Source organism: Cetorhinus maximus, chromosome 32 (genome assembly GCF_964194155.1).
Source record: "Cetorhinus maximus chromosome 32, sCetMax3.hap1.1, whole genome shotgun sequence".
NCBI lineage: Eukaryota > Metazoa > Chordata > Chondrichthyes > Lamniformes > Cetorhinidae > Cetorhinus > Cetorhinus maximus.
This window is the reverse complement of record NC_135910.1, coordinates 10,054,408-10,070,995: the sequence shown is the minus strand read 5'-3', so window position 1 is coordinate 10,070,995 and position 16,588 is coordinate 10,054,408. Positions and strand designations below refer to the sequence as shown.

At 49.3% G+C, this 16,588-nt stretch overlaps 1 protein-coding gene across 3 annotated transcripts; it reads left to right on the top strand.

Moving 5' to 3' along the window:
• Positions 1 to 3,034: 3,034 nt before the first annotated feature.
• Positions 3,035 to 16,161, top strand: LOC144671324 (uncharacterized). 3 transcript variants are annotated; one of them, XM_078533148.1, is made up of 6 exons: positions 3,035 to 4,483; positions 7,412 to 7,671; positions 8,683 to 8,804; positions 11,208 to 11,337; positions 12,340 to 12,465; positions 14,961 to 16,161. In XM_078533148.1, the coding sequence occupies exons 1-6, from the start codon at positions 3,157 to 3,159 to the stop codon at positions 15,093 to 15,095; spliced, it is 2,100 nt and encodes a 699-aa protein (XP_078389274.1). In that variant the 5' UTR covers positions 3,035 to 3,156; the 3' UTR covers positions 15,096 to 16,161. The 3 variants fall into 3 exon arrangements, with proteins under 3 accessions (XP_078389274.1, XP_078389275.1, XP_078389276.1); XM_078533149.1 differs by having other exon boundaries at positions 3,035 to 4,420; positions 14,961 to 16,160; XM_078533150.1 differs by lacking the exon at positions 12,340 to 12,465 and having other exon boundaries at positions 14,961 to 15,913.
• The last annotated feature ends 427 nt before the right edge of the window (positions 16,162 to 16,588 follow it).

Below are 16,588 nucleotides of genomic sequence, written 5' to 3'. Positions count from 1 at the left end.
GGTATCATATCAGAATTTATTTTTCTACCTGTAAATTCTAGAAGAAACAAAACTTCACAAAATCATGTAAATTATTAGTGAGGGTTTATATTTATATTGGTTGCGATCTCCTCATTCTCTCCAGCCTCCAACACTGGGCTTCACAAGCCTCTAACTCTGTTTGTCCCAACATTCCATTCATCATCTAACACTTGATGCCTCTTCAACCCTCATTCCCTCAGCTGTGAAAGGCACCAACTAAAGGGAAGTTCTTTTTAACAAATTGGAGGCCCTACTAGAGCCGACAGGAATGGCTACATAACAAAAGGAGGCCACTTGGCCTGTCATGTCCTTCCTAGCTCTCTGCAAAAGCAAATTGGCTAGTCCAACTCCCCAGCCCTTTCCCCCTAGCCTTGCAAAAAAAATTTGCTCTTCAGATACTTATCCAATTCCCATTTGAAAGCCACTTGTTATTGAAAAAAAACCTTGCTTTGCTTACTTGAGTGGTAACAAGGTCAGTCAATCGATCATTCTTTATTCTCTTACACCATGTTATTTATATAATTACACTTTATTATTTATAATTGAAGCAGCTTAAAGATAATTGAATGTTAGCATTATACTACCTTGCAGAAGAAATTGGTTATACACTATTTTTTCTTAACTTTTGCTCCCCGATTGGTTCTTTTACTGCCTGCAGCCCTATATGGTAATCCCTAGCTAGCCTAATTCCTAGTATCTAGTCTTAAATCAGCATACATCAGCAGCTTTTCTGTTGTGCTGTTACAATTAGAAAATTCCATTGCTCAATCTTGAACACACTGACTTTTGCTGAGCTAATCCGTAACTCTCTCTCGGTCTCTCGTGTATCAACATCCCTTACTTCTTTCTTATTACTGACTACCTCTTAAGAGAGTGTTTTATATTCTTCTTTACATTAATAATCCTATCTCACTTTCCGTGCCCTTGCTATCAACAACAATTTATATTTATATAGCACCACTAACGCAATAAAACGTCCCAAAGCACTTCATAGGAACTCTATAAAACAAAGTATGACATTGAGCTAAATAGGGAGATATTAGGTTATATGACCAAAAGCTTGGTCAAGGAGACAAGTTCTAAGGAGCGTCTTTAAAGAGGAAAGTGATGTAGGGAGGTGGAGGGAGGGTATTGCAGAGATTAGGGCCCAGGCAACTGAAGCATGGCCACCAATGGTAGAGTGTTTAAAATTGGTAATGCTCTTGAGGCTAGAATTAGAGGAGCGCAGATATCTCAGAGGCAGGTAGGAGGTTACAGAGATAGGGAGGGGCGAGGCCTTGGAGGGATTTGAAAACAAGGATGAGAATTTTAAAATCAAGACATTGTTTGACCGGGAGTCAATGTAGGTCATCGGAATCCCATCCGTCACCTTAAATATTCGCTCCCTCCACCACCTGCGCACAGTAGCAGCAGTGTGTACCATCTACAAAGGGGCACTGCAGCAACTCGTCAAGCTCCTTCAACAGCACCTTCCAAACCCGTGACCTGTATCACCTAGAAAGGCAAGGAGTAGACCCATGTGAATACCAGTACTGCAGGTTTCCAAACAAGTCACTCACCATCCCGACTTGGAAATATATCGCTGTTCCTTCGCTGTCACTGGTCAAAATTCTGAAACTCCCTCCCTATCAGCACTGTGGGTGTACCTACACCACATGGACTGCAGCGGTTCAAGAAGGTGGCTCACCTCCAACTTCTGACGGGCAATTAGGGATGGGCAATAAATATTTCCTTTCCAGCAATGCTCACATCCAAAAGAACAATTTTTAAAAAATCTTGTCTTATTAAACATGCATGAATGTTTTTTATGTTGTTGCTGTTACAGTTGGAGCATTTTGTTGCTTAATTCTGAATACACTGGCTGTTGCTAGGCTAAATCCGTAACTCACTCACTCTCTCTCTCTCTGTCATATATCAACAATATTAAGTCTCACAGACCAGAAAGGTACAATCCCAGGCCTTTGTGGAATTAGCTGACCTCAGTTGGTGCCTGAGAAAGGAAGGTTCCTGCTCCTGATTATTATCCAGTGACCCTGGATGTGAATGGGGTCAGATGTAGCCATGACGCCCTCCATAGACAAGTATTTTGTTCAGCCAAGCCTCATACATGAAGGATAACTTCTTGGACGCAGGTCTAGATGGTAATTATCTGGTCCTTGTCCCACTGCTGCTTGTGGGAGCTTGCTGTGCACAAATTGGTTGCTGGGTTTCCTACAACATTTGCAAAGCACTTCATTGGGTGCAAAGCATTTTGGGATGTCCGTAGGTCATGAAAGACGCTATATAAATGCAAGTCTTTTCTTTCGGGAATGGGGGTACAGTTTAGTGTGCTGGATACACTAAATATGCTGACCTTGATTGTCACACTGACTTTTATTGTTCTTCTGTACAGCTGTGTGGTTTGACTCCTGTATGCCGCATGGAACTTGATCCCAGTCCTTACTTCAGCTGCAACCTTTCTGGATCAGCAGAGATGGATTAACTTTGCTCAGATCCCCGGGAACTGAACTAAAGAAGGAGGGGAGAAAGAGCAGGGGCTGTTTCAAGTTATCCTCAGCAGCAAAGCTGCCGTCCAATTGTCCCAAGTCCTAGAGCTGGGGCTCAGGGCCTGCGCTTCCCAAGGTGGGCACGCCACAAAAATGGTTTGAGGGGCAGAATTCAGATTGTGCTTGGAGACTGTAAGTAGGTGAAGGGGCGGTGGTGGGGGGAGGGGGGGGGAGGAAGGGAGCGGGGTTGGTGGGGGTGGGGGGTGGGGGTGGTGCTGAAAGAGGTGCTTTCAAGGCTTTGCCATGCCGCATTCAAATTAAAAAGCTTTGAAAAGTCATAGGCGTGGATGCCAGGGAAGGAAAGAAAGCAGAGCATTCAGGGGACGCTAGGCAAGAGTCCAACACAGGGGATGGAGTTTCAGAGCCTTTCCCAGCTCTAAATGGAGAAGGGACCTGGCTGTTGAGGGAAATGATGCTGTCAGGCCGCCCGCTCTATGGTGCTGGCTGCCTGGCGCCAGGCACTGGGGATTTGGTGAGCAGGCTCTCTCCACAAGCCAAGGCCGACCACAGCCTATGGGTCCCGCTCAGCCCGGCCGGGAAGGGACAACGGCAGGGCAATGGCTGCTGCTGGAGACGAGCCCCTCTTAAAATGGCTGAGGACAGTGCCCGGACCTTGCAGATGCCTAGCCGTCACCCCCGGGAGAGGCTTGAGGGACTTGGCAATATGGATGCCAAGAGGCCAACGCACCTGGCTGGGGCTGTCACTCGACCCACAGTGAAAGGAAAGGATAGGTCCTGCCATGGGGTCGGTCACACAATGGAGGCTGAGGATGGGCTGTACCTTGGAGCTGGTCCCAAGGCAGAGGCAGAGGATGGGCCCTGTCGTCCAACTGGCCACACACCAGAGGCATGTGTTGGGCCGTATCATGGAGCTGGTCCCACAGCAGAGGCAGGGGGTGGGCCCTGTCATGGAGCTGGTCCCACAGCAGAGGCAGGGGGTGGGCCCTGTGATGGAGCTGGTCCCACAGCGGAGGCAGGGGGTGGGCCCTGTGACGGAGCTGGTCCCACAGCGGAGGCAGGGGGTGGGCCCTGTGACGGAGCTGGTCCCACAGCAGAGGCAGGGGGTGGGCCCTGTGATGGAGCTGGTCCCACAGCAGAGGCAGGGGGTGGGCCCTGTGATGGAGTTGGTCACACAGTGGAGGCAGGGGGTGGGCCCTGTGATGGAGCTGGTCCCACAGCAGGGGCAGGGGGTGGGCCCTGTGATGGAGTTGGTCCCACAGTGGAGGCAGGGGGTGGGCCCTGTGATGGAGTTGGTCACACAGTGGAGGCAGGGGGTGGGCCCTGTGATGGAGTTGGTCCCACAGTGGAGGCAGGGGGTGGGCCCTGTGATGGAGCTGGTCCCACAGCAGAGGCAGGGGGTGGGCCCTGTGATGGAGTTGGTCACACAGTGGAGGCTGAGTGTAAGGCCTATCATGGGACTGGTCTCAGGCAGGGTGGGAGCTTTCATGATCATGCGCTATGTGCTTGTAAAGATGGTGCATTTGAAGAACAGGCAGAACCTCACAAACACCAATGGAGGGACCGGAACATCCAGGCTGTTGAAGGGACTGTTACCAAGGTGACTGGCCTATCAGAAACCCAGGACAGCACCAGGCTCGCAGGCCTGGTAAATATGGCAACAGGCACTGTGGAAGGCCATGCCCAGCTGTGTGATGCCACCCAGGCAGGGAAGAAAGTTGGTGCGAGTGACTGTGAGGAGCACAAGGAAGCCGACGAACATGACGATGTGTTTGGTAGTTTTGAGAAGGCGGGGAACCTGGTGCACTGGGCCGAATTTCCAGGCCCTCTGGGACTGGAGTGTGAGAATCTGCATGAACAGAGCGGCACTACAGCTGGCTGGAGTCAGGAATCAGGTGAGGACATGGCGACCAGCAGAATGTGGAGGCGAGGGTCCGACAACATGGCAGCCAAACCAGGTGGGGGGCGAAACCGTGCAGCGGGGAGCAAGGCTCCATGGTAGGCAGCGAGCACCCAGAGTTGGGCATTCGGGTGGGTGGGCTGGTATGAAACCTCGGGCTGGATTTTACTTAATGGCAAGGTAAGGGAGGCGGAATGGGGAACGCGCGGTGACATCACATTGAATCAAGCACGCAGCCAGCCAATTAGCGGCCAGCTGGCGAGAATGTCGACCAATTAGTGTAGCATAGGGTGGGGCTTCACAGCAAATCAAGCGTCTAGACTGGACGGCTGGTGTGAAGGGGAGTTAGGAAGTCGGTCCCGGCCACCAATTTAAAGTCAAGCTGCCCTCTCACTCTTTAGTTGTTCTGTCAGCCTGTACAAGTACACTAATGGGCAGTTTGATGTTTGTAAGTTTCCTTTAAACTTTGTCCTTGGTTTTACAGCTGACCTGACTTAGGGGCTGTGCTTGATTTATCCCTTATTTTGTTAATTTAGTTAATTGTTTTGTCTCAGAAGAGTTACACTAATGGGCAAACTCTGCTGCTACACACACTCCTGGACACGTTTGCAGGGCTTTTCATGTGCCCTTGTGCCACCATGACACCCCCCTGCCGTTTATATCTGGCCTAACTAATTCCCAATGTTTTTCCCGTGTACCTCCCAAAAAATGGAGTGGGCCACGAAAAATTGCAGACCATTAGCTTTTTTTTAACCAAGTTTAATAGCTTGGCAACTGACTCTATTGTGAAGGCAGGTGGGCTTCTGGTTTCAGGGACCCGCTTGCCTTCCGTTTTATCGGAGACTGGATTGCTGACCCAGTGTCATCATGCCATATTTTACCGAGGGCTGGGAATTGCCTTTGTAAAACCCAGCCCCTTGAGCGTGAGATTCTTTTGTGACTGGAGGCTGGTTGATCACACCCACATGGGCTGCCTGGTCTATCTCTTGCTTTGCTCTGAACGGCAATACTTTAACTCTCTGTCCCCCATGAGATTGCTTTTTAAATAAAAAGATTCTGCAAAATAGTTTCTTTCTCAACCTCCGATTTTCTCTTCTCTCTCCCTGCCTCCTGACTGGCGGGCGAGCTCCATCGGTGAAGGGTCCCCTGCCTGATAAACTTGCCCCAAGCAACCGATCTTCATCTGTGAGTTGACACCATGAGTGTCAGCAGGACATTTGGCTGTGGGAGCACCACAGTGGAACCTCCTCTGATCTCAACTGATGTCCGGCTGATTTATTCTCCCCAAACTCCCTCTCCCCCCCAGGAACCCCAGGAATGTAGAGTGCCTCAGCCAAGTCAGCACAGGTGATGTTTTAGCCTCTGTCCTTCGAAGGTGCCATTTTTCAGATGAGACGTCACACTGAGGACCCAACTGCTGCCAGCAACATCATTGTTAGAAGGGTCACAGGGCAAGTGCTGAATTAAAATACCCACAAAGAGGGCTGATTTGCAGGTTTTTAGGGGGGAAAAAAAGCTGGTGTGTGGGACTTAATTGGAGAAGTCTTTCAAAGAGGCGGCACAGGCACAAGGGTGGGATGCGGGTGTCACTGGCCAGGCCAGCATTTATCACCCATCCCTAGTTGCCCCCTAGTTCAGAGGGCATTTAAGTGTCAACCACATTATTGTGCGTTTGGAGTCACATGTAGGCCAGACCAGGTAAGGACAGCAGATTTCCTTCCCTAAGGGACATTAGTGAATCAGACAACAATCTTTTTTCATGGCTATAGTTAGACTTTTAAATCCAGATTTTTAATGAACTCAAATTCCACCACCTGCCGTGGCAGGATTCCAACCCAGATCCCCAGAGTATTACCCTGGGCTGTCTGGATTACCAGTAACAATCACCTCCCCCAGTTTCTGTAAGAAATAGCCCATTTCTGCAAGATTCTATCATTCTGTGATACTGCACCATACCTCCATTTATAACATTGGGGTTTGTAATGGATCAGCACCACATTGTGGCCTCTCAGCTCTGGGCCAGGCTTTTATAATCGGTAACTGGGGAAAGATGGGTGGAAAAATGTAACCAATTGCCCTGATGGCATTGCCTCCACCAGCATGCACCCCAATTACTAAAGCAAGGTCCCAGGGAAGGTGAAAGGAACTCACAGCCAATTCCAGGCAAAGACTCTTGAGGAATTCCTCCCTCATTCATGGAATCTTACAACATGGGAGGCCATTCGACCCATTGAAAGGGCTATCCAATTAGTCCAACTTCTCCACTCTTTCCCTATTGCCCTGCAAGTTTTTCCTTTTCAAGTACATATCCAATTGCCATTTGAAAGCTACTATTGAAGCTGCATCCCACTGCCCTTTCAGCTAAGTGGATTCTCCCTCCCCCAATCATTGCCCACGCACATCAGCACAAAACAGGAGTTGAACTGGCCCCTGGTCCTGTTGGTCAATTCAATTTTGAGGACAGGTTGGATAAACTTGATTTCTATTCTCTTGTGTTTAGAAGATTGAGGGGGTGTCTTATAGAAATATCCAATAGGGTAGATATAACCTAATTTTCCTGCAGAGAGAGCATTCAGAAAAGCGGGCATGACCTTAAAATTGGAGCTCGGCCATTCAGGAGTGAAATCAGGAAGCCATTCTTCGCACAAAGGGTAGTGGAAATCCGAAACTTTCTAATCCCACGAAAACCTGTGAATACAGGAGGTCCGTTGAAGCTTTCAAGATTATTGGTAGATGTTTGCTGGTTAAGGGTGTCAGGGGTTGTGAAGCAACGGTAGATAAATGGGGCTGGGACACAGATAAATCATGATATGATTGAGAGGCAGAACAGTCTAGAGGGACTGAATGACCTCATCCTGTTCCATTATCCACTGAGTGATCAGGGAATCCCAAATTGCCTCTTTGTGGGGAGGCAGTGACCCGCCTGAATTGGAAGCTGAGACTCATATTGTACCAGATGTTTATCTCTGATGTGTCATCCTTTTAGGTCCTTCAAACAGGGCAACGGGAAGCTGGCAGAGCACCTGCCCGCCCACCAGGGTCACACCCAGTCGTGACCTTAGCTCTGAAGGTGGCTGGAGGGCCTTCCACGGTGAAGACAGGCAGAGCCAGGAGAGCGGCTTTGATGCTTTCCCCTTGAACAAGTGGGAGGTGCCACAATGGGGAGCCGGAGGGAAGTGGTGGTTAACTGCCTTGGAACGTCACACGTTTCAGCCAACGTCATCTTCAGAATCGTCACTGGGCAATGTAAGTGTCATGCAGCACACATGCTGAACGTAAGAAGCCTGTTGCTTAGAATTTACAGTGCAGAAACGGGCCTTTTTGGCCCAATTTGTCTCTGCGATCCTCCCCCATCCCCATTTCATCTGACCTATCTGCATATCCTTCTATTCCTTTTCCTCTCATCTACTGATCTAACTTCCCCTCAAATGGTGGACCAGGAGAATCAGCAGCCATTCAGGTCAACTGGTGCTGGCTCTGCCTCCTGAGACTTTGATAGACAGTAAACTTGACCATAATGTCAACAAACTAAAGAGTGAAGGGTCAAAGTTCATTAAAGATGCTATAGCGCTGCTTACGTTGGGAAAAGTGCTTCAAGGCACCACAGCAGCTTCATTTGTACAGAGTCTCTAACTTGGATAAATGTCCCAAGGCATGTCAAAGAGTGTACTCAGGAGAAAATGGTGACAAACCACAGGAGGAGATGTTAGGACTGGTGACCAAAAAAGTTGGTCAAGGAGGGATGTTTTAAGGAGAATGGATCTTAAAGGAGGAGAGGGAGGTGGAGTGGTTTAGGGAGGGAACTCCAGTGCTTAGGGCCCAGGCAGCTGAAGGCACACCACCAATGGTGGGTTAAAGGTAATTGGCGAGAGGCCAGAACTGTAGAAACGCAGAACTATTGGGCTGGAGGAGGTCACAGAGATTGGTCGGTGGGGGGGGGTGCAGAAGCTATGGAGGGATTAGAATACAAGAGTGACAATTTTAAATTTCAAGCGTTGGTTAGACTGAGAGCCAATGCAGGTCAGCGAGTACAGGAGTGATGGGTGAACAGAGTTTGTTGTGAATTAGGATGCGGTAAACAGAGTTTTGATTTAACTCAAGTATACGGAATGTGGATAATCTTCCCATGCAATACAAGAGTGTCAAATGGAACCAAAGAGGAATTCTCATTCTGACGGCACTGGTGAAGAATGGTCTTGAATTTGCTGCAACTGTTGCTCGTCTGCCTGTACTGAGTCGCCTGTGTCTGGTTTGCAGGTTGGGCTGGAGCCGGTTTTCCGCTCCTGTTTTCCCACCATCTCTTCCACTAGCTCGATCGACCCGACCCCGTCCCTGGGGAAGCTGCTGGGTGCAGAGGAGGGGGGCGAAGGATCCATGAGGTACAGTAAATTGTCCGTTGGATGGTCCACACCACGCGCACACCGCAGTTATGGCATCACAGGCGGCTGCTGCCCCAGTCAGTCCAACATGTGACAGCCTCGTGTTTGCTGTACATCTGCTGTATATATTACATAGAATTTACAGCACAGAAACAGGCCATTCATCCCAAAAGATCATGCTCCACCCTACTTCATCTCACCCTATCAGTTTAACCTTCTATTCCTTTATCCCTCAAGGCACCTCAACTCTTTGTGGTAGCAAGTTCCATGTTCTAACTACTCTCTGGGTAGGGATGTTTCTCCAGAATTCTTTATTAGATTTATTAGAGACCATTAAAGGCTCCTTAGGTTTGGACTCCCCACACAAGAGGAAGCAACACTACGTTTATCTTATCGAACCCTTTCATAATTCTATCAGGTCACCCCTCAGCCTTCTCTTTTCTAGAGAAAAGTGCTCTGGCCTGTTCAGTCTTTTCAGACACCACATCAAGCCTTATATCAAAATGCTTGATTCCATTGTACAGTCATAAGAGCAAAGGAAAATCCACCATTCAATTAGATCATGGCTGATCTGTGACTGAACTCATTACACCCACCTCTGCCCCATATCCCCTAATCCCCCCATAGGTTAACAAAAACCTATCTCCGATTTAAAATTAACAATGGCTCCAGCATCAATTTCCATTTGCGGAAGAGAGTTCCAAACTTCTACCAGCCTTTGTGTGAAGAAGCGTTTCCTAATTTTACTCCTGAAAGATCTGGAATCTAAGTTTAAGAGCCTAGTCCTAGACGCCCCAAAGCGGGAATAGTTTCTCTGAATCTACCCTATTTGTTCCCCTTAATATCGCGAAAACTTTGATCAAATCACCACATAACCTTGTAAGTACCAGGGAATATAACCCTAGTTGGTGTAATCGCTCCTCGTTGCTTAATCTTGGGGTGCAGGTTTAATTCTGGTGAATCTATGTAGCATTCCCTCCAAGGCTAATATATCCTTCCTTGGTTATGATACCCAGAACTACTCCATTAATTTAATCCTGCTCCCTCATACAAGAACAAAAGGCAGTGTTTATAGAGCACCTCATCCTATTTGTCAGGGAGGTCTCTTTGCTACATAGACAGAGCATTGGTTAGACCACATCAGGGTATTCTGTTCATTTCTGGGACACCACATTCTCAGGAAGGATATATTGGCTAGTGACAGTACAGCATAGATTCACCAGAACAATACAGGAGCCAAAAGGGTTAAATTTAGGGCTGCCAGCCCTCCAGGGCTGACCTGGAGTCTCCAGCAATTGAAGATCAATCTCCAGGACACGGCTGTGTGCAACCCTGGAGAAAAATCATTGGGACATTATAAAATGGCTGATTGGCTGACAGTCAAGCATCATCCAATTGGGTAACGAGTCTTTTTGCTTTCTGATTGGCGTAGGAAGGCCGTACGTCACAAGGATGGATGTGTTGACTACTGGCTGGAGCGTAGGGGCAAGTCATGTGATGAAACCTCCATTAATTATGCTTAATTACTGTTGGCAATCCTAGTTAAATTATGAGGACAGGATGTATATACTTGGGCTGCATTCCATTGGGTATAGAAGTTTGAGGGGTAAGATAATTGATCAAGGGGATGGAAGGATTTCTACAGTAGATATAGAGGAGCTATTTACCCCTGGTGGGTTAATCAAGGCCATTGTGGGAGAGCTGGACTGGGGCGAGGGGAGGGGCAGGATTTTCCCCACACTGAGATCCCAACGCTAGGGTCAAATGGGGATCCCAACCCTTCATTGCATGAGAACAATCGCCTGGGGGGGAGGAGGGGAAGGGTGAAGGGAGGGAGAGGGGAGAGTGGGAAGAGGAGGGGATAGGGGAGGAGGGGGAAGTGGGGGGAGTGATATGGCGGGGGGAGCGGGGAAGAGGAGGGGGAGGGGGAAAGGGGGAGAGGGGGATGTCACCTGGAAGGTGTATGCAGTGGTCTCCAGCACCTTGGTGGGCTGCAGGACACTGAAAAATTCCAGTTGGTCTCTGGCAATAGGCCTTAATTCCTATGAATTGGCTATGCACCGCTTGTCGAGAATAGTCCTGATCTCCAGCTCGCCTCCAACCGCCATGGGGAGAGATGTTGCCAGCAAACTGGCACGCCAACCAACAGAGTGAATTTTTGTGCCCACGCCTGTTTCCATGCTCGCTCCACAAAGGCTAAAAATCCTGCCAGGGGAAATCAGAGGCCCGACTATAGAGGGGAGAGAGGGCTGGACTGGGAGCGTTAAAGAGGGAGGCGCCTCTACAATCTGGTTACATTCTTGGTGAGAGAGTTCCATTCACTATATCTCGCAAGCGTACCCCTGACTCCTGGCGAAGTGTACTGTGCTGGCCAGTCATTCCTTTCCTGTGGCTCTGTTACAGCACACAGGCCCGTGGCCTCTGGGGTTTGCTGCAGAATGTCGATGAGGCTGTTGGGCTGAAATATAAATGGTCCGAATGTCAGAGTCGAAGACACCTCCTTGCGTCGCTGTGCGTAGATCCTGCAACCATGGTGAGTGATGACACACTGGGAAGCAGAGTTCATTTCACTAGGGCTTTTCAATCAAACATTCCTAATTATTTTTCGTTCTCCTGCCACTTATTTTATTGTATCATTTTGATAAATTAACTTAGGCCAGGAGATGATGCCTGGGCTGTGGAGTATCCTGGGCTGGAAGCTCTCTCGATAGGGGGGGAGTGGTGCCCTGGGCTGGGGGATGTAGGCTGCCCTCAGCTGGGGAGCTTGCCTAGGAGCGGCAGGGGTTCTCCTGGGTTGGGGGGGTGGAATGATGCCCTTGCTGTGGGTGAGGGGCTCTGGGCAGGGATGGCCCAGGAGCTGGGGTAATGCCCCGGGGGGTTGGTGGGCTGGGCTGGGGGTGGGGGCTGCTTGGGATCTAGGGGGTTTGCCCAGGATTTGGGGGGGGGCTGAGGGTTTGGGGGTCCCATGGGCTGGGAGATGCCCAGAAGCGCTGGGGTGATGCTCAGGTGCTGGTGGGGTGGCGGGGGGCGGGGGGTTAACTTGGGCTGGTGGGGTTGGGTGGGGCTGGGGGCAATTGCTATGATGGAAGGGTGGGGGATGCCTGGGAGCTGGGGATTCCCTGGTTGGGAAGGGGATGCTCAGGAGCTGGGGGGGGGTGGTTCCCTGGGCTGGGGAATAATGTCCTGGAGCTGAGGTTATCTCAAACAGCTTCCTGTTGTCTTTGTACCGTACGATGAATATCAGATATTTGGCTTCAGTTGAAAATTTCTTTCTGTCTTTTATTCCCCATTCTCATCCTTTTCCCATTCCGCTCGGTTTTCTCTGTGCTCTTTTCCCCTGTTTCTATTCTTTTTCTCTCTCTCTCTCTCTCTGTTCCCTTTCTCTCTTCACGCTCTCTTTTTATCTCCTCTCTGCCCTCCATCCTTTATTCAAACCCTTTTTCTTTTCCCTATTCCCTCTCTTTCTGCACTCCCTCTCCTGCATTTCCCTGCCTCTCTCTTGGCCCCTCTCCTCTCATTCCACTGAGACACCCAGGAGACGTCCACAGGGCATGTAAGAACATTGGGCTCTTCCCCTGAGTTCTCCAGAGAGGCAACGATGGAGTTACAGCCTTCTCCCGTTACCTCAGACCAGGATTACAAGGAGTTAATGTTAATTAAGGTACGCCAGTTTAAAACTAACTGAACAGTTTGCCGCTCAAAATGGCAGCCTCATTAAAAGGGCATTTCTGCACAAAATAGTGGTTTAGAGAGAGATGATTCAGCAGGAAAACCACATGCTGCTGCTGTTTTTTTAAATTCATTCATGGGATGTGGGCTTCGCTGGCTGGGCCAGCATTGGTTGCCCATCCCTAGTTACCCTTGTTCAGAGGGCATTTAAGAGTCAACCACATTGCTGTGGGCCTGGAGTCATGTGTAGGCCAGGCCGGGTAGATTTCCTTCCCTAAAGGGCATCAGTGAACCAGATGGGGTTTTTACAACAATCGACAATGGTCATCATTAGACTTTTAATTCCAGATTTTTACTGAATCCAAATTCCACCATCTGGATTCCAACCCTGGACCTCTGGATTATTAGTCCAGCGACAATACCACGACACCTTCTCAAACCTGCTGCCCCCGACCCTGACTCCCGTTCACCCGTCACTCCCCCGTGCTTCCCGACCAACATTGACTACGGTCTCAATTTTAAAATTGTAATCCTTGTACTCAAATCCCTCTGGGTCCTAACACCCCTGACCCCACCCCCGACCCCACCCCCCAACTGTCTTTAGCCCACCCAACCTCCCAAGATATCTGCACTTAACCAATTCTGCCCTTTTGGGCAGCTCAAGTTTTAATCACTCCACCACTGGTGGCCGTGCCTTCAGCTACCTTGGGCTCCGTAATTCCCTCTGTAAACCTCTCCGCCTCCCTATCCTGCTTTCTTCCTTTGAATGCTCCTTAAAGCCTTTAACTTTTAACTAGTTTTTGGTCACCTGTTCTGTTATTGTCTTATGTGCCTCGTTGTCAAATTTAGTCTGATAAAGCTTGTCCAGTGCCTTGGGATATTTTATTCTGTTAAAGTTGCTATATTAATGCAAGTTGTTTTTGTTTATCATGTCGAAGGCCACATTAAGTTATGAAGTGAGTTTCCCAGTCCAAATCCAAATAGTCATGGTTCACGAGCACTACCACCTAGAAGGACAAGGGCAGCAGATAGATGGGAACACCACCACCTGGGAGTTCCCCTCCAAGTCACTCACCATCCTGACTTGGAAATTTTTCTAACAGCACTGTGGGTGTACCTACACCACATGGACTGCAGCGGTTCAAGAAGGCAGCTCACCACCACCTTCTCAAGGGGCAATTAGGGATGGGCAATAAATGCTGGCCCAGCCAGCGATGCCCACACCCCTTGAATAAATAAAAACAGGCATGAAACTGTTCAAACTCTGGCACTGATTAACATTAAATTGCAGTGTCCTTTAGGGAAGGAAACCCTCCATTTGGTCTGGTTGACTTTTAAAAGGCCTCTGAATTGACCTAGCAAGGTACTCAGTTGAATCAAAGTGACCATCAAACACTCCCAGGACAGGTACAGCACGGGGTTAGATACAGAGTAAAGCTCCCTCTACACTGTCCGCATCAAACACTCCCAGGGCAGGTACAGCACGGGGTTAGATACAGAGTAAAGCTCCCTCTACACTGTCCCCATCAAACACTCCCAGGGCAGGTACAGCACGGGGTTAGATACAGAGTAAAGCTCCCTCTACACTGTCCCCATCAAACACTCCCAGGACAGGTACAGCACGGGGTTAGATACAGAGTAAAGCTCCCTCTACACTGTCCCCATCAAACACTCCCAGGACAGGTACAGCATGGGGTTAGATACAGAGTAAAGCTCCCTCTACACTGTCCCCATCAAACACTCCCAGGGCAGGTACAGCACGGGGTTAGATACAGAGTAAAGCTCCCTCTACACTGTCCCCATCAAACACTCCCAGGACAGGTACAGCACGGGGTTAGATACAGAGTAAAGCTCCCTCTACACTGTCCCCATCAAACACTCCCAGGACAGGTACAGCATGGGGTTAGATACAGAGTAAAGCTCCCTCTACACTGTCCCCATCAAACACTCCTAGGACAGGTACAGCACGGGGTTAGATACAGAGTAAAGCTCCCTCTACACTGTCTCCAACAAACACTCCCAGGACAGGTACAGCACGGGGTTAGATACAGAGTAAATCTCCCTCTATACTGTCCTCATCAAACACTCCCAGGACAGGTATAGCACGGGGTTAGGTACAGAGTAAAGCTCCCTCTACAACACTGACTCATTAAACTCTCTGCAGGTACAGCATGTGTTAGATATGGAGTAAATCTGTCTCAGCAATGCTGCCAAGCCTCCATCTCCAAAGACATTGTGACCTTTGTCCATTTACCACAATTCCCCTTCTGAAGTGAGATTGCCAATTGGGGTGGAGTGACTTGGCGGCGGGGTGAGAGGGGGTGACGGGGGGAGGAGGCAGGGCGTGGTGGGGTGGTGGTGGGAAGTAAGGGGTTAGTTTCATGCTATGCACCCCATAGCCATTGGGCAGTGGGCTTGAAGCGTCTCTAAATTGGGGTGAGGTGATGTTATCACTGGGCACCATGGCTCTGTTTTTCTCTGTTCTAGAACTCTGCCCCTCAGCTCCAGAACGGCTTCAGCCCGACCCACCGTATCCAGGCTTTCTTTTACCACTGGACACAGGCCGACAGAAATGGGAAAAGCAAGACTTCATACGACGTCAATAAGAACTTCATGGCCTAGCAGACCAGGGGCTGCAGCATCAGCTCTGCCTCCTTCTGCATCAAGTCTTCTTGCACAGCCTTTAATTGTGTCTCCGGATCATGTCTTTCATTATTTAAAGGGGCTGCTCTGTTTTGGGGAGGTGACCCCTGGAACGGGCGGGGGGGGGAGTCAGGTGAGGGTGTAGATATTCATACACGAAATGGATGGCACACATCAGAACGCAACTGAACTTGGTGTTTGCGGGGAGCTTGTGTGTAAATCGATAGCCGTGTTTCCGACATTGCAACAACAGTGGCTACACAAAAGTACTTCATTGGCTGTAAAGTGCTTTGAGGTGTCTTGAGTTTGTGAAAGGCGCTATATTAATGCAAGTCTTTCTTTCTTGAGAGTAGGATAGGGCAAGCAGCAAGCAGTCCAAATGTTACCCTCCGCTGTCGGTAAGCAGCCAAGAAGAATATTTCAAACCCTCCCCCTCCCCCAGCGAAGTCGGAGATGAGTTGAGTTCCCATCCTGCTCCCTGCAGCTCTAACTGTAACTGGGGAGATGGTGGCATAGTGGTCATGTCACGTGACTACTAATCGAATTAACCCCTTAATATGTCTAGGGCAACACAAGTTTAAATCCCACCACAGTAGGTGGTGGAATTTGAATCCAATGAATTAATCAAAAAATCTGGAATTAAAAGCTAGCCTCAGTAATGATGCTATAAAACTATCGGCCTTCACAATGGGCAGGATTTTTCACTCGGAGCGTGGAATAGCACGCGATATTTTGGTCAGCGGGCCCGCTACTAAAGAGGCCTATTTAAAGGCCATTAATGTAGTAAATGAGCTGGATTTCTTTACCGCCCGTCCATCGTCACAGTTGGCGGGCGGACAAATTGGCCAGGCGGCCTTTGGATTTTTGAGAAAACCTCATCCAAGGGCCGGACGAGGTGTCCGATGTTAATTTTTAAAAATAAAAACGTTCGGGCAGAACTTTTATCATCGGTATGTTTAGGTGAGCGATTCTTATGGGTGGGAATTTTTTTCGGAATTTCCTCATGTTTATTTTTGGGTTGAAAATTCCTCGGCTCCCTGAGGCAGCTCTCCGTCTTCAGGGGGCTTTCATTGCGCACTCCCCCCCCCTCCCTGCGCCCGCGCTGACTTCAGTGCTCGCCCCTCCTCCCGCCCCCCCCGGCAGCGCTGGGTTTTTCAGCGCGCCTTTCACGCTGGCTGGCTGTTAATGGGCATGAAATCGTGGTCGGGGCCTATCGCGGGCAGCAGCCTGTTTCCCAGCCGCTCCCAGGTCCGCCCACCGTGCCTGCCCAACGACCTGAAAATCCTGCCCAGTGTTTACTAGTTTCACATATATGTAGGCAAATAGCACTAGGGTAGAGATGAGTGACTGTCCACAGTCGTTCATTATTTCCTTTTTTGCCAGAGGCAAATTAGTATCACTCCACAGAAGGTCCTCACTGTGTGTGAACTGCACCTCCATTTTGTATGTATTTCACCATTTTGGACTGCAAG